Here is an 18,226-nt window from a genome sequence, read left to right on the forward strand (position 1 = left end):
AGAGAGAGAGAGAGAGAGAGAGAGAGAGAGAGAGAGAGAGAGAGAGCTACTTACTTCAAATCATGAGTAAAAATCCATGTATAGAATGAATGACTAAATTAGAGATGCAGCTTTATTATGATTAATTAGCATCAAGCAATAATTAGAGTTCAAACTGAGGAAAAATTAAACCAGCGCCTGATGCGTTTGCATACCTCAGGTAACAATAATGGTAATGCAAATCTCTTTTCAAAATTGGGTGAGCTTGGAGTTTTGCGTCACTGTACACCCTGCATTTCCATTTTCTGTCCCTCTCCCTCGTTCTCTCTCTACTGTAATGAAAAAAGTGATTAGCACTTTTTTAGTGGCGTTAGAAACAAGCCTTTGGCAATGTGTTCCACTGTAATTTCTTTGTTAATTGCGTCTCTAGGGAGGGAAGGGGAACGGAAGCCCGAGGGCAAGACGCCACACTTACACACTGCTCTGATTCTAGGAGGAGACCCCCCACCCTACCCAGAGATGTCTGAGCTTCCCCTAGCTTTCTTCCCAAATGGCAGCCTATTCCCTATAAAATGCATTGCTTCTCATCCCCCTGTGCTGTCCTGGCTGCTCCAGTGTTCCACCGCAGTCTCATCACCAACCTGCTTCCTCATACACTGCTCCGCTCTCTAATAAAATAAATGTACATGAGCAGATATGTTTTTCACAGGTGGCTCAAATGCTGATTTGTAGCACCAGACGGACAGGGAATCTTTAAACAGACACACAGCTCCCATCATGAGGTGAAAATATACTGCAAGGTAGTAGGTGGTTTCCCTTTTTTTACCCGTGGTGAATAATGGATGTCTGGGGGGATTTTTTCACCGTCGGGGGAAATGACGAGTCAGAGGCTGTTATGGCCTTTGCCAACAGAGCATAAGCAAAATGGCTCTGGCATGCTGATATTGATCTGTGACAGAATGAGCTGACATGGAGGTCTGTGGAAGGTGGAAACATCCCACTTTTTAACTGCTGTTCAGCCATTTTGAACCATCGGAGGGGGGTTGAAAATACAAAATATTTTTCACACATTTGGGGTATTTTCCCTCCGTTCAAAGCTGGATCCACTGATGAGCACAGAAGGGTAGGGGTTAACAAATAGATCAGAAAAGGCCACCTGATGACAATGTCATGCATTTCCTTCTCAGAATGTTGGATGAACAGATGTAAGGCTTTCATGCTTCTAGGCAAGGATCCACGTTGGAATTAAATTCCCTCTTGTTATGTGAGATATACTTTCAAATAAATGTGTAGTTATAAATATGCATGCTATCCTTTGTATGTGTTGTTTGCATATATTACACTGACATTTATTAATCATAAAAGCGGGCAAGATCAATGAGTCACAAATTTAAGTAGCTAGTCGTCACAGCAACAGTGAATTGCTCTAAAAAGAGGTGCGGAAGCAGCAGGCAGGAAAGGAAAGGTTACTGCGTTTCATCTGGCATCAAGGCAGCAGACGACATGTCAGAGGAAGAGGAGAGCAGGTTGTTCACATCTCTGCTGTACATTTCTGCTGTCTCCAGAATGTAATGACCCATGACTGAACCCAGCCCAGAGGGGGCTTGTGAGCTGCTCTTCTGGATCACTGCCGGTTCGGTGTGAACCCGGATGACCCAGGGACAGTGGAGCCTCCACACACTCCCAGCGTGGTGCAGGAGACCCCCCTCTAAGGGAGAGCACCAATGCCATAGCAACATTGGGGTTTGGGGACCACAGGGGTGACATGAGTTTCAACTTCTTGGCTTCTGATATCATTGGGTAGATATGTACCTGCTAAAACACAAGACAAGAAATGCAGGAAAGAGCAGTGAATGTAGATAGTATGATTTCAATAGGAGGATATGCAAGAGATGACAATGCCAGACAAGCATAAGGAAATAAGATGATAAAAAGCCGTTTGAGATTTTCAGCCTTGAAGTCTTCAATGCCCTGTCATATTGTATAATCTTAAAGGTCCACTGTAGCCGTTTTTATCTCAATATTTTATTATTTCTGGGTAACAATTACGTACCTTAATGTGATTGTTTTCAATCGAAATGGTCAAAAATAGCTTATGAGCAAAGAGCAATTTCTCAAGCAAGGATTTTCTTAGGACTTCCTGGAAGTGGTCTGAGTAGGGTGTGGAAAACCTGAAATCTAGCTGTTATTGGCAGAGGCTTGGAACTCTTTCTTATTGGTCTATTAACTACAGTGAACAAAAATATAAACGCAACATGTAAAGTGTTGGTCCCATGTTCATGAGCTGAAATAAAAGATCACAGAAATGTTTCATATGCACATTATTTCTCTCAAATGTTGTGCACAAATTTGATTACATCCCTGTTAGTGAGCATTTCTCCTTTGCCAAGATAATCCATCCACCTGACAGGTGTGGCATATTATTAAGAAGCTGATTAAACAGCATGATCATTGTAGTGTCTTAACACTTAGTACTTATTTATGTAATAAGAAAGACTCTGAATACAAGCAATTGAACTGGAGCTTCACATTTACTCAAACAGGTTAGTACCAGAATAACATAGAACAATGCTGCGCATGACCAAGGGCGCTTCATCCTTAAAGGGGACATCAGTAATTAACAGAACATAACATTCCTTCTCTTATACAATCAGAGTTACTTTTACCAAACCACAACTGAAACATTTCCCAGAACTTGTTGCAGTTATTTTGCATCTTTTAATTTGAACTTGAACAGTTAGTTTTTGTTTGTTTGTTTATAAGTCTAGTCTGTCTGGTGGACGGTGCCTTCGTTCTGGGTAGCGCCTCAGATTGTCTGGAGGCTCCTGAACATCCTCAGTGTGTGCTTGTTCCATTATAGCTTCTGCTATAGCAGCACCTTCATCAACACGTTCCCTTCTTTCAGCCTGGGGTCTCTTTACCGCCCCACCGTCCTCTACAGTTGCTTGTGTGTCACTCTCGGGAGCTCTCTGTGCCTGTTCTCTCTCGATTGTTGTGCTGTTTTCCGTGGAATGCATTTGGTTAATGTGACGCCGCCACATTATATCTGGGCTCACTTGAACCTGGTAAGTTCTGGGTCCCGTTTGTGTGTGTACGGTCCCTCTTGTCCATTTCCCCCCTCTTCTGTAGTCTCGCACCATCACTTCCTGTCCTGTTTGGAGATGGCGCTCCCGGCCACCGGAGAGCATCTTGGCTTGTTTGTTCAGCACTTCATTACGCCTGTTTGGCTTCATGATGTCCAGCTGTGTGCGGAGAGGCATACCGAACATCAGTGCGGCTGGGCTTTCATTTGTTGTGGCATGTGGGGTGTTTCGGTAGGAGGCCAGGAACTTGGCCAGTTTTGTTTGCAAAGTCCCTTCGTCTCGTTTTGCTGCACGGAGTCCTTGCTTTAGGGTTTGCACAAAGCGTTCTGCCAGCCCATTGGTGGCAGGGTGGTACGGAGCTGAAGTTGAGTGTTTGATTCCATTTACTGACATGAATCTTGTAAACTCGTCACTTACAAAAGCTTGCGCGTTGTCACTTACCAGCTGCAGTGGCAAACCGAAGCGTGCAAACGTTGTTCTGAGACACTCTATCGTCTGAGCTGAGGTGGAGGAGTCAGTGCAAAACACCTCTGGCCATTTGGAATGGGCATCAACTATAACCAGAAACATGTGCTTTTCAAAGGGACCAGCGTAGTCCACATGAATTCTCTGCCATGGCTCTGCGGGCCATTCCCATGGGTGGACTGGGACAGGAGCAGGCATGTGAAGGGTTTCCAAACATCCACTACAGTTCTTTGACATATTTTCTAACTGTTGGTCCAGACCTGGCCACCAGAAGTGGCTCCTTGCGAGCAGCTTCATTTTGACAATTCCAACATGACCTTCATGTAGTTGCTGCAAGACTCGATGTTGGCATTTCTGGGGTATCATGACTCTCATTCCCCACATCAAACATCCTTGGTACGTTGTAATTTCGTTTCTCCGCTGGAAATACGGAGTCAGCTCCTTTCTGCCAGTAGCTGGCCATCCTGACATGGTGTAGGTGTACACTTTTGACAAGGTCACATCTTTCCTTGTCTCATGTTTGATAACTGTGCTTGTGACCGGTAGTGCCTCGAGCTGAGCGGTATGGAACATGTCCACTGCATCCACCCTCCTTTGCCTTTCTCTTGTACATGGCAGTCTGAATAATCCATCCGCATTTGTGTGGAGGGATGACGGCTTAAACTCAATGTCATACATATGACTGGCAAGGAACAGGGCGTATCGCTGTAACCTGGCTGCTGTCATTGCCGGAATGCCTTTCTTTGGACTGAAAATGGAAAGCAACGGCTGGTGATCTGTAACCAGTGTGAAACGCTTGCCATATAGGTATGTGTGGGATTTCTTGACGCCCCACACTAGTGCCAGTGCTTCTTTGTCGATTTGTGAGTAGTTTTTCTCTGCATCATTCAATGTTCGTGACGCAAATGCAACTGGCCTCTCTGACCCATCTTTCAGTGTGTGTGAAAGGACTGCCCCTAATCCATAAGGGGACGCATCACAAGCCAACTTCACTGGCATTTCAGGGTTGTAATGCATCAGGACCTGTTCAGATGTTATGAGCCGTTTTGCCTCCAGAAATGCATTTTCACATTGCTCTGTCCACCGCCATGTCCTATTCTTTTCCAGGAGCTGATTTAGATGCTGGAGTACTGCTGAAAGGTTTGGGAGGAATCTTCTGTAGTAATTGATCAGTCCCGTGAAAGATCTCACTTCTGTGATATTTTGTGGTCGTGGTGCCTGTACCACTGCCTCGATTTTGTCCTGTGTTTTGTGCAATCCATTACAGTCAATCTCATGTCCACAGAAGACAATCTTGTCTTTGAAGAACTCACACTTCTTTAAGTTTGCCTGTAGACCATACTCTTTCAGTCTTTTCAGGACCTCTTCCAGGTTAGCCAGGTGCTCTTTGTCGGTGCGTCCTGTTATGATCATGTCATCCAGGATACACTAGGTTCCTGGGATTCCTTGCAAAATCTGGTCAATAGTTCGTTGCCAAATGGCTGGGGCTGATGCAATGCCAAACACCAGGCGGTTATACCTGTATAGACCTTTGTGTGTGTTTATTGTCAGGTACTGTTTGGAACTCTCTTCAACCGGTAGCTGCAGGTAAGCCTGTTTCAGATCGATTTTACTGAGGTGTTTCCCACCAGCTAGTGCAGCAAAGATGTCATCCAGGCGTGGTAGGGGGTATTGGTCCACATGCAACATTGGATTCACAGTTACCTTGAAGTCCCCACACATTCTAACAGATCCGTCTTTCTTCACAATAGGAACTATGGGTGTGGCCCATTTGCTTCTGTCCACTTTCGTCAGGATCCCTGTATCCTGCAAGCGATCGATTTCCGCTTCCACCTTTGGTCTCAGGGAGTATAGAACAGATCTGGCTTTGCATAATTTTGGGGTTGCATCATCTCTTAGTACAAGTTTTGCTGTGAAGCCTTTTACTGTTCCCATCTGATCACTGAAAACTGTGTTGTATTTATTCCGCAAGTGTTCCAGTGTTTGGTCTGTGTCTTTCTCTTTGGACTGGAACGTGTGGAGCATTTTCAAGTCACACCAATTCAGCTTTATTTTTGAAAGCCATTCCCTGCCAAATAATGGGAGGCCAGTTCCAGGCACCACATACAGCTGTAACTGCTGTGTTTGCCCCCCATAATGCACTCTGACCTGCAACGCCCCCATTGGGCTCAATCTCTCTCCTGAGTAGGTCTTCAGCAACTCATTTGTGTTCTTCAGCTTGATAGCCTTAAAATGCTCATTGTAGACAGTAGTGGAAATTATAGACACTGCAGATCCTGTGTCCAGCTCCATTTTGAGGGGTTTGCCTTCGATATCTGGTGTCACCCATATTATGCTACTGCTGGGAGAAGTCACTGTGTTTAACTCCATTGTACCAATTAATCGTTCATCTGAATCACTGCCACTGTTCTCTGCTAGTGCATTCACAGACCCTTTAATTTTCTCAGTTTTCCTGTTGTGACTGAATTTGGCTTTGCATGCTCTTTGAATGTGCCCCCTTCTACTGCATTTGTGACAAATTTAGTCTTTGAAACGGCAGTCCTCTGTTCTGTGACCATCTCTGTCACACCTGTTGCATTTTTCGGCCACACAGGGGCGTTGTCGACTGCGTGAAAACTTGTGCAGGGAAATTTGTGACAGGTCGGTACTTCTTTTACTTTGCAACTCAAAAGTATCTTTAGTCGCGATTTCCCTAGCCACAGCAATTTCAACAGCCTTTGCCAACGTGAGCTCTGATTCTGTGAGCAAACGTTTTTGAATGTGTTCATGTTTCAGTCCACAAACAAATCTATCCCTTAATGTGTCATTTAGGTTCTCTCCCAACTGGCAATGTTCAGACAGTTTCTTCAACACTGCTACATATGTACTAACACCTCATTCTGATCTCTCTTGTGGAAACGAAAACGTTCCGCGATGAGGAGTGGTTTAGGTGATAGGTGATTTTGCAATATCTCCACAATCTCTGTGAATGTTTTATTTGAGGGCTTCAGAGGGGCAGTCAGATCTCTTAGCAAACTGTATGTTTTTGGGCCAATTAAACTCAACAACGCTGGCACTCTCTTGTTATCAGCAATGTCGTTTGCAATGAAGTACTCTTCCAGTCGTTCAATGTAAGTTGCCCAATTTTCTTGCGTGTCATCAAACACATCTATTTTCCCGATGCTAGCCATTCTCTTTACCTCCGGCTCCACGGGTCTTTGATCTGCCGCCTCGTTCTCGTCAGCTCTCCCCTCGTCCTCACTGCTTGCTAGCTGTTGTGCTAAAGGTTCAAAGTCTTCCTCTCTTCCTACGAACTCCATCTGTATTCGTGATGCACACTGCAGGTAATCATCCTCGTCGCCATTGTAGTGTCTTAACACTTAGTACTTATTTATGTAATAAGAAAGACTCTGAATACAAGCAATTGAACTGGAGCTTCACATTTACTCAAACAGGTTAGTACCAGAATAACATAGAACAATACTGCGCATGACCAAGGATGCTTCATCCTTAAAGGGGACATCAGTAATTAACAGAACATAACAATCATAATGGGGACAAAAAAGGTTTTGTCACACAACACAATGCCACAGAATTTCGGCACAAACTGTCATTAACCATCTCAGAAAGCTCATCTTCATGCTCATCGTCCTCACTAAAGTCTTGACCTGAATGCAGTTTGTCGTTGTAACCGACTTCAGTGGGCAAATGCTCACCTTTGATGGCCACCTTTGATGGTCTTCTTCACAGATGAATCCTGGTTTCAACTGTACCAGGCAGACAGCATGTATGGCGTCGTGTATGCGAGCGGGTTGCTGATGTCAACATTGTGAACAGAGTGCCCCATGGTGGAGGTGGGGTTATGGTACGGGCAGGCATAAACTACGGACAACAAACACAAATGCATTTTATTGATGCACAGAGACCATGCCGAGATGCAGAGAATGACATTGTTGTGCCATTCATCTGCTGCCATTACCTCATGTTTCGGTATGATAATGCACAGCCCCATGTCACAAGGATCTGTACACAATTCCTGGAAATGGTCCAGTTCTTCCATGGCCTGCATACTCACCAGACATGTCACCCATTGAGCATGTTTAGAATGCTCTGGATTTACGTTTATACGACAGCATGTTCCAGTTTCTGCCAATATCCAGCCACTTTGCACAGGCATTGAAGAGGAGCGGGACAACATTCCACAGGCTACAATCAACAGCCTGATCAACTCAATGCGAAGGAGATGTGTCGAACAGCATGAAGCAAATGGTGGTCACACCAGATACTGACTGGTTTTCTGATCCAAACCCCTAGCTTTTTTTTAAGGTATCTGTGACCAACAGAGGGCGTATCTGTATTCTCAGTCATGTGAAATCCATAGATTAGGGCCTAATGAATTTATTTCAATGGACTGATTTCCTGATATGAACTGTAACTCAGTAAAATCTTTGAAGATGTTGCATGTTGCGTTTATATTTTTGTTCAGTGTAATTTACACCAGGCAGGCCAAAACTCTATCCCACCAAAACATGCTGAAATTTCAGGCGGTCTTTTCAAACACCTCTTACACTAAAAGGACATTATAAAAATGTTTAAGATTTCACTGTATTATTCCAACCTCCTGGTGTGGAAGTATATATAAAACACAGGAAACACGTTTTTTTGACTGCACTGGGCCTTTAACAAACTCCTGTGTGATTGGCCAGATTAATGAGAGAATTATCACAGCGTTGAAGTAAAAATTACTATAATTTAAATGGCTCTGTGATGACTGCAACTTGAAGCATCACCTCTGTCTCTCTAAAGTGAAAAGTTTTGACAGAACACTGAAAAATGGATTCTCTCCAGGACCAGAGTGATTGAAAGTTGCATGAAAGAAAGACAGGATTCAGGAAGATGGACATTGTTATGAGCTAGTGTCACAGGGATCAGTGACCAATATTCTAATATGTCTGCTCCATAGAGCAACATAATATAGCAGCCCCTCTAAATGGACGGCAGACCAGCGAGGGGCAAAGATGGAATAACCAGAGTCTGGAGATGTTTCTGAGATACTGGAGCTACCTCCTCCAAGGCCAGTGGATTTCAAGCAGAATGTGAGCAGGTACATCACTAGAATCTCTGTGGTTCAACGTTCACTATACACTCAGAAAAGATTAACAAATACCTGCCATACTATAGACCTTTTTGTGTTAATGGAGGTTTGGCTGCTAGAAGCTCTGGGAAAATGTTCCACCAGCCGTGTTGGAAAATGTAATGGTAAAACAGATCAAATGAGTCTCAGGAACCTTGAACCATCTCCAAGTGCTCTGTAATGATATCGATTAAGCTTTTTGCTGGCAGCCCTTGAAAGAACACAGCTGGGTTGAGTTGTCAACACAATGTATCTTTTGCGCTACTGGCAAATAAATACTCTTCACATAGTTGTGAGTCACGACTCGTGACTGAGAAAACATTAGCCCTGATTGCCCTTGCAACTCAACTCTGTCACATCTCAGAGTAGGAGTAGTGCATCCTTGTTTGTGATCTGCACTGACAAGTAATAATTTATCATAGTTTTCTACACGGCCGTAATGACATTGGATAGGTTTTAATTTGGGAGTGCCTGTCTGCACCCTGACCAATGCATGATTGGAAAAATAAAGTTGGCAACTTAACATATTCTCACTCAATATGACTCTCTAATGAACACTCAGCTGATCTCAGGGCTGAACTCCATACACTACATCATTGTCCAAAATTTAGGAAATTAGCTATGACACCAATGTGTAATTTCTTCGTTTTTCTGCTGATACAGACTGAATCATGTGAGGCAATTGACAAGAGGTAAACAGTTGCTGTATCTATTGATTTGTCTGTTCAATGTAAAGTGGCTAAGACAGCCTATTGCCTCTGCAATGTAAGCAGTTTTACATTTACACTGGGAATGTCCTGTAAGCCATGCCTCTATGTGCACAATCACATCAGAAATGTTTGCACAAAGGAAATTGAGGCCACATCTTCCTTACGATTTGATACTGTTATCAGGTGTTAGAGTGACATGTCCCATGGCCATTTAAAGCTGTTAGAAAAGCATTCTACATAACTCAAATACTGAATGAGGCATTTCTTTAATCATATGGACCCGTGTTCAATCCTCAAGCAAAGGCACAGGTCTAGAGTACATTCTTCTCCAATGTTACAAACGCATGTGTGAATGAAGCTCTGTAATAGTAATTAAAATGAGCCTTTACAGCTCGTTTGTCATGTCCTGGCACTAAAACAGCGCTGAAGTAGAACCTCAACCATCTGTAAGATATACCCACTTGTTTAGATTGGTCAGGTTCAGGGGGAAGACAGATGTGGGGCGGGTGAGATCTCTCTCTTTCTTTCTCTCTCTCTCTCACTCTCTCTCTCTTTTTCTCGCTCTCTCGCTCTCTAATTTTGGATTCTATCAGTTTGCTGCTGATAGATATTAATTGACTTTTTTTCCAGGTGCTCCCTCTTGGCTTAACTAGCTGCTCAGAAGTCAGATGGTAATTACAGGGAACCTATTTTATCAGTTTGATTACTGATATTTCCTGCCTAAAATTGATTTATCCTCCACAACGAGATGATTCTACAGATCGCCTTGGCTGCTCTCTGTCTCTGTGGCCAAGCTGAAACACTTAGGAATGTGACCTAAGACTTATATGTAACCTGACAGAGCTTACACCAGGTACACTGTCTGCTGTACATAGAAGCTAAAGAGAGAGAGAGATATCTCGGCCGGCTAGCTATCGCATAACAACACTTTACTGAAATCCACCAAGGCAGGAGAGATAGGGGAGTAGAGAACAGGGTTGACTGGGCTGGGGTGGTGGTGGTGGTGTTGGGTGTTTGTGTTAAGCTTTGGTGAAGATTGAGGATGAGCTGTGCAGGGCGGTTGCGATGTCAACACAGGGTGACCTCGGAGTGTGCTTGACAGAATAGGGGCTTGAGATAGGGACCTGATGTAGCAGTCATCGCTTGGCCCATATTACTCATTTTGGAGGTCAGACAGGTGGGACCCTTGTGAGTTCCTTTTTATAATTAATCTTTTCACCCAAAGAGGATGGCGATGGCTTCCTCCTCTTAGTAACAGACAAGACCATCAGGGAGACAACTGTGTGCTTCTGGACGATCAGCAAATATACTGCCTCTCGAAATTGAATCTCTACGCCTATAATTCATTTGTCTTGTCTTATGCAGAACAAAGGATAGGCTAACCCCTTAGTAAAGTATGATGAATTTGTACAGACTGGAGTTTACTGCAGCCATTATTTAAGGAAGATAATTCATGTTAATGTTAAGTCTAGTTTTTTCCGTGAATCTTTTTCCTGTCACTTAGATGCCATAATAAATTATGAGAGTGATTCAAAATAAATACTCATACAGCACATCAATGTCAGCCTCTTAAAACCTAAAGTTTTAATGACCCATGAACCAACAACCTCTAATGAAAAGTGATCTAGACATTTCCTCCCAGAGCTATGAATATTTCTCTCTGTCTAAGCAGGAGAGAACAGGAGAGAATTTTTTCTCTGCTATTTGGGGAAGGTTTTCTGGTATCGTTCATTGCGATAAGAATTCTATACTAAAGAAATGTGAAGTTTGGAAAGGAAATAACTTTGCTAATAAGGGTGATTCTTAATGGGACAATTGATGGCTACAACCATCAAACGAGTAGTTTCAGGGATGATACGTTTAACAATGTGCACCACATGTTTTATTGCATCGCTCTATTTACTGTTATTGCATCAATTCAGGCAATTTATCGCAATATGTATTTTTATCAATATCACCCAGCTCTAATGCAACCTATCTTTACGTTGATCTGTTGTCGTACTACCTCAGTATATTGCTTTTATAGGCATCTCTATTTGGTTGTTTTCCGGGAGGATGCACAGTTTGGAATTCCATTGAATTGCTTTTTTTTTTGTTTTTTGCCTCTTACAATGTGTTCTTTCAGTTAATTAGGAGAGGTAGCTAAAACTTTTGGATGGCTGCAGCAAGCCAGCACCCATGAAGGTCGCTGCGCCCGCCAAAAGTGTAAATGATACTGTGGGGTGAATGTAGTGTTGCCGTGTAATCTGTCCATGAAAAGAATGCCAGCTGCCAGCCTCATGTGGACTGATAAGCCCTACGACTGCACCTTGCTGGTGAGGAAAAAATGAAACACCACTGTTGAGATCCGCAGCCGCTCCCAGGGACACTAACACCGAGTTGCAAACATTTGATTATACTGTATCGCTGTTGCTATGGGGCTGCCTCGGCTTGATTCTCTCTCAGCTTGCTATGAAATGGATGCCTCTGGTATAGATTTAAGTCAGACAAGCCCATAACATACAATATTATATTACAGTCAGTCAGAGCCAGTCAAATTGATCTTATCTGTATAAAAACCCCACTGCATCCTTGACTTTTATGATCTTATGTTTCCTACTGCTTGCCATATTTTCTCCCCTGTGAACCTGTAGAACACAAGCTGGGCAAAATAAACCCAATGAAATGTCAGGAATGGCAACATAAATCAAGTTCAGTTCCATGGTGGGAGTTGTTAATATTCTGGATCTGAATATCTTGGCACTCAAATAGACTAATATCGGCATGGTTAATCCATTTACCTTCTGAGGTGGCTCGTACACTGCTGTTTCTCTCATCTCTAACAATGGTTTTATGAAGTTTCAGGCCTTTGTTTGTAATGGGTTATAGAGACATGATGGCTGATTAAATATTTCCTAGCAAAGCTCTGCAATAGGAAAATACTATATCATTGCCTGTTATTGAGAATTATATAATACAATTATATAATTTCCTTTATAAAATATATCTAAAAATTCCTCCCACTGTGCACCTATTCTTTGTACAGCTGTGATGCGACCCCAGTATAATGTCTCACCTGGAGGCGAATCCTCAGTAAATTGCCTTCAATTCAGACCGTTGCAAACTCAGGCCAACCTAACGGGACAAAGTATTGGGAGGTGTTGCTGGGATTTGAGGACCGACAGACGCGTTAGTCCCCTTCAAAGTCCATGAACAAGATGTCACTTTAATGTGGTGCGTCCGTGGGCAGGCCCAATCAACGGTAAATAAACGCAGGCACTTTCACCTGCGCTGCAAAGAGCCGTGGCTACAGCTTCTATTACGGGCCAGAGAAGGCTGTTAGTTAAGCACATTGCCAGCCCAGCCTGCTAAAGTGCAGAGATAAATCAAACTTCAGAAAGCTTGAAAGGTTCGAGGCTGGAGTGACTGAAGGAATTAGTATGTAAATACCCCATTCTGTTTTACTAGCCCAGATGTCAGGCCATCCATATGGTTTAGGCCTTTGTACAGTAGTCCAATTGAGAGCTTCTACCCTTCCACACCTGCTTGGTGGGTGGGTATTGACTGGTGTGGAAAAAGGTACTCACAACCACTGTCTTAGCAATCAGGTTGAATAGGTAGGTAGGTATCTGCTTTATTGCATTTTGCTGAGCTGCGTATGGGGCGGTAGGTAGCCTTGGGACAGTAACTGCGTTGGGCCAGTAACTGAAAGGTTGCTAGATCAAATCCCCGAGCTGTCAAGGTAAAAATATGTCATTCTGCCCCTGAACAAGGCAGTTCACCCACTGTTCCTAGGCCGTCATTGAAAATATTAAAGAAATAAAAGAAATAAAGAATTTGTTCTTAACTGACTTGCCTAGCTAAATAAAGGTTCAAATAAAAAAAATAGGTGTAGCAAAGTGTGCCACTGTGAATTATCAAGGACAAGCAGTGTCTGCCTGGGAAGATTTGCCCGTCACAGAGATTTGTTTAAGAGCTCCAATGTATTCTGTTCCTGGTCGGGTTGCTCTGTGTAGAAGTATTGTTTTCTGGGGGCACCGCATGGCTCACTGCATGTAGTCAAATTTTAGTGATCTTTTTCAAACAGTATCAATATGATACATTTAAACTCTCTTTGATATGATTTTCCCACCCAGTGCTCTGTGTTGCCTTTGTAGCTTTACTGTCTATTTTAATTCTGTAATGCGTAAGTCAGCTGGAAATCATAATAACAATGTTTTTATTAGCATCTATTATCCATAAAATGTAAAAGATTCCCCTATTATTTCCTCCCTTAGTATGGTGAACAAAAGAATCTGCAGTCATATTTTTTTAAATCCTGCAATGCTGCTAGAAACACTGACTATAGCATCACCTAGTGTTGATCTGAGAGTATTTCTCTATGTGGGAGGAAAAGTATTGTATCCCTGAACAAATTAAATCAAATCGAATCACATTGTCATTGTCACATGCACCGAACACAGTTAAATGCTTACTTTACCAACAATGCAGCTTTAAGAAAAATACCTTTAAAAAAAAGAAATAAAAGTTACAAATAATGTATTATACAGGGGGCACCGGTCGAGGTATTTGAGGTAATATGTACATGTACTGTAGGTAGAGTTATTAAAGTGACTCTGCATGGATAATAAACAGAGAGTTGCAGCTGTGTAAAAGAGGAGGGGGGTAGAAGATGTAAATAGCCATTAGATTTCATGTTCAGGGGTCTTGGGGGTAGAAGATGTTTAGAAGCCTCTTGGACCTAGACCACTTGCCGGGCAGTATCAGAGAGAACAGTCTGTACTGGGCCGTACGCACTACCGTCTGTAGTGCCTTGCGGTCGGAGGCCGAGCACTTGCCAGTGATGCAACCAGGATGCTCTTGATGGTGCAGCTGTTTGAGGAACAATGCCAAATATTTTCAGTCTCCTGAGGGGGAATAGGTTTTGTCGTGGCCTCTTCACGACTGTCTTGGTGTGCTTGGACCATGCAGTTTGTTGGTGATGTGGACACCAAGGAAATCTCAACCTGCTCTACTACAGCCCTGTCAATGAGAATGGGGCATGCTCGGTCGTCCTTTTCCTGTAGTCAAATCATCTCCTTTGTCTTGATCACACTGAGGGAGAGGTTGTTGTTCTGGCACCTCCCTATAGGCTGTCTCATCAGCAAACTTACTGATGGTATTGGAGTCATGCCTGGCCATGCAGTCATGAGTGAACAGGGAGCACACACCCCTGAGGAGTCCCCATGTTGAGGATCAGCATGGCAGATTTGTTGTTACCTAACCTTACCACCTGGGGGCAGCCCGTCAGGAAGTCCAGGATCCAGTTGCAGAGGGAGGCATTTAGTCCCAGGGTCCTGAGCTTAGTGATGAGCTTTGAAGGCACTATTTAATAAATAAAAAAATGAGCCTTTATTCAATTAGGCAAGTCAGTTGACGGCCTACACTGGTCAAACCCGGGTGATGCTAGACCAATTGTGCTCCGCCCTGTGGGACTGTCAAACACAGCCGGTTGTAATACAGCTTGGATTTGAACCAGGGTGTCTGTAGTGACACCTCAAGCACTGAGATGCAGTGTCTTAGACCCCTGCGCCAATCAGGAGCCCCATGGTTCAGCTATGGTGTTGAAAGCTGAACTGTAGTCAATGAATAGCATTCTCACATAGGTGTTCCTTTTGTCCAGGTGTGAAAGGGCAGTGTGGAGTGCAATAGAGATTGCATCATCTGCTGATCTGTTGGGGCGGTATGCAAATTGGAGTGGGTGTCGGGTTTCTGGGATAATGGGGTTGATGTGAGCCATAACCAGCCTTTCAAAGCACTTCATGGCTACAGATGTGAGAGCTACGTGTCGGTAGTCATTTAGGCAGGTGTGCTTGGGCACAGGGACTATGGTGGTCTGCTTGAAACATGTTGGTATTACAGACTCAGACAGGGAGATTTTGAAAATGAAGACACTTGCCAGTTGGTCAGCGTATGCTCGGAGTACACTTCCTGGTAATCCGTCGGGCCCTGCGGACTTGTGAATGTTGACCTGTTTAAAAGTCTTACTAACATTGGCTATAGAGAGTGTGATCACACAGTCATCTGGAACAGCTGATGCTCTCATGCTTCTTTCAGTGTTACTTGACTCAAAACAAGCATATAAGTAATTTAGCTCGTCTGGTAGGCTTGTGTCACTGGGCAGCTAGCGGCTGTACCTATCTGACTGTCAGAAACAGGAAGCACCCAACACAATTTATATTAAAAGTTATTCATTTTCCTAGAGAGATGCTCAAGGTGGGCTGCAGATGACAGGATTTTCCTCTGCTTTCTCATCCCGAGACCCTGTATGGAATGTATGGAATTTAATGGGATGTTTTGTCCTTTCCTTGAAGGTGATTTGTCTTTGCAGCCTTATCTTGATATTCATTATGTTTGCCACATAACTGTCTGAGTGATGAGGTAGAGCAGCATGTCAAAGCAAAATGGTGTATGTGTGCATGCGTGCATGACATATGTGCGTGTGTGTGTGTGCACGTAAGAGAGAGTGTTTAAAATGTATGTATTGTTGTGTATTAATGTATTTTGGTTCTCCAACATCATTTATGTTTCCAGAGTGATTCTCTGAGTCGATTTCCTTAAGCATTGATCCACTATTTTATTCCAAAGCCTAAAAGTCAACGCCAATCTCAAGTTGTCCTTTTAAAACAGCCACCGTTAACATTTTTCTTTTACCTTTATTTAAATAGGCAAGTCAGTTAAGAACAAATTCTTATTTTCAATGACAGCCTAGGAACAGTGGGTTAACTGCCTGTTCAGGGGCAGAACAACAGATTTGTACCTTGGATTTGAACTTGCAACCTTCCGGTTACTAGTCCAACACTCTAACCACTAGGCTACCCTGCCACCTGAAAACATCCTGCATGTCTCGTTGAAACAGTCAGACGTGACCTGAGTCTCCCAGCAGCTGTGTTTGACATGGACAGAGTGCATGCTATGGCTCCAGGCACAGACCCTCTCTCTTTAATTAATCAAGCACTGGCACGACCCACAGAGGGCCACCGTACCCTCAGGCCTGACCATGGTCGTCCCAAATGCAATCATATTCCTTATAGCGCACGTAAGTACTGCACTAAATAGGGAATAGGGTGACATTTGGGACAGAGCCACCAGCTTGTCACAAATTGATGATGACTGACATGCCCTGCTCGTTGATCAGCGGCATATAAAGTATATGCATAGCTGAGCTTAATCACTCAAACTGCACCCAGGCCCAAATGTCCATGGAAAGTCCACCATTGTCATGTGTGTCACACTTTAAGGGCAATGTGATCTATGAATAACAGTGGGCAAACCCCATCTTTCTGATCGTATCTAATGATTATAGAAGTTGAATTATGTTGTAGCATGTTAGAACTCACTTGGCCCTGAAAGCTTGAACTGAGTGCAGTGATGTGTCCTCTTGTTTGAGTGATGGCCATCTACTCTACGCTACATCTACTATTGATATACAAACAAAGTGAGGTGTGTATTCTGATTTAGTTTTATATCTCGATCCCATTCTAAGATATGGACTACATTATGTGGGAGAGTAAAGGGTGACTTTGTGTGTGTATTTCTCCCCCTCACCCGTTTGGCTCATAAAGCCATGTCTCATTTCATCAAAGCCAGCTCCCCGCTACTGGCTATTCCTCAGTTGCCTGTTGAGCTTTTAAATTGCCTGTGTATGCACACGACTCAGCAGTATGAAGGAATGGTAATTTGAATGCTTTTTAAGAGAAAAAGTGGCAAAGCTTTGCATTTAATAACGCAACTTGCTCTTCAGAGTTGTCTTTGAAGATGCCAGCAGGCCAGCATTGCCCAAAGTGCATTTGAGAGGACAGCATAATATATAGAATGGAATGCAGTGCCAGTTTTGAGGGAAATGCAATGTGTGGATATATCCGATATATATCCCAACATGAATCGTGATGATAACTCACATTTGTATTGAAAGATTCCACCTATAACTGACAAGATTTCAAATGTTGTTTGTAACAATATGTGTTATTCAGTTATGTCAATAAATCCTAATATCCAAAGCCCACAGTAACTATAACTATGCCCTTTTCAGGGAATTCCCCATCAGAAGAGTCAGAGGAGCGCGACAAGGAGCCCCGGACCCTGACCTACCCAGCGTACATCGCCAGCCTGCTGGACTCCGGTGCCAAGCGCATGGCAGTGGGGGTGCGCATGGACTGCAGCAGCCAAGGCCAGTGCCCGTACTCCTGCCACCTCTGCCATATGAGCCCTGGGCCTGGGCGTCCAGCTGAGCCTGTACTGCTCCAGATGACTAAGGCCACCCCACTCTACGAGCTGGTCTCCAACAACGAGACCTACCAGGCACTGAAAACCTTGGTTTACTCTCTTTTTCACAGATTTTTGCAGACATAGTCAAATGTTCATGATCAGAGTGGATTCCTAAAATCGTTAATTAAAGTGATACAAAAGCAGTGTGCACATTGTTTTGTCTTTGAAGATTTATTCCCATGCACCTGCAACAAACAACCTAAGATGTGCTTTTCCAATAATTTTATTCAGAGCAAAGAGGAACATTCACCACCAATAATTTGATGGCAATTTATACATTTAATCATGCAGTGAGAGAACCCCTTGTTTTGGGAGTGTACCACAGCAAAACACATAAGCTAGTTGTTTGGCAATGGCGGTCGCAAAATGTGCTGATCTCTGACTTGAAAATGTTGGGAAATCATGTAGTGTATACCAGACATAAGCCTACATCATATTGATCTACTGTGACTAAAGAAATGTTTTTAAAATACTAAATGATTGCATCACTTTCTACCTGGTTTTAGTCATTTAAGTATTTTTTTATTAAAGAATTACTGACACATTCAAAACCTCCAATCCACCAGTTGAGAATCGCTGAACTAGAGGAA

At 43.3% G+C, this 18,226-nt stretch overlaps 1 protein-coding gene across 9 annotated transcripts in view; it reads left to right on the forward strand.

Annotated features, from left to right (window-relative positions):
• The window catches only part of LOC118394640 (astrotactin-1), a 273,688-nt gene that overhangs the window by 223,939 nt on the left and 31,523 nt on the right, over positions 1-18,226 (forward strand). For 8 of the 9 annotated variants that reach the window (XM_035788061.2, XM_035788062.2, XM_035788065.2 and 5 more), the window contains one exon: positions 17,401-17,669. In XM_035788061.2, coding sequence (XP_035643954.1) covers positions 17,401-17,669 — 269 coding nt within the window. The remainder of the gene's footprint in view (positions 1-17,400; positions 17,670-18,226) is intronic. The other variant, XM_035788064.2, reaches the window with a different exon arrangement.

This window comes from Oncorhynchus keta, chromosome 15, assembly GCF_023373465.1.
Source record: "Oncorhynchus keta strain PuntledgeMale-10-30-2019 chromosome 15, Oket_V2, whole genome shotgun sequence".
Lineage (NCBI taxonomy): Eukaryota > Metazoa > Chordata > Actinopteri > Salmoniformes > Salmonidae > Oncorhynchus > Oncorhynchus keta.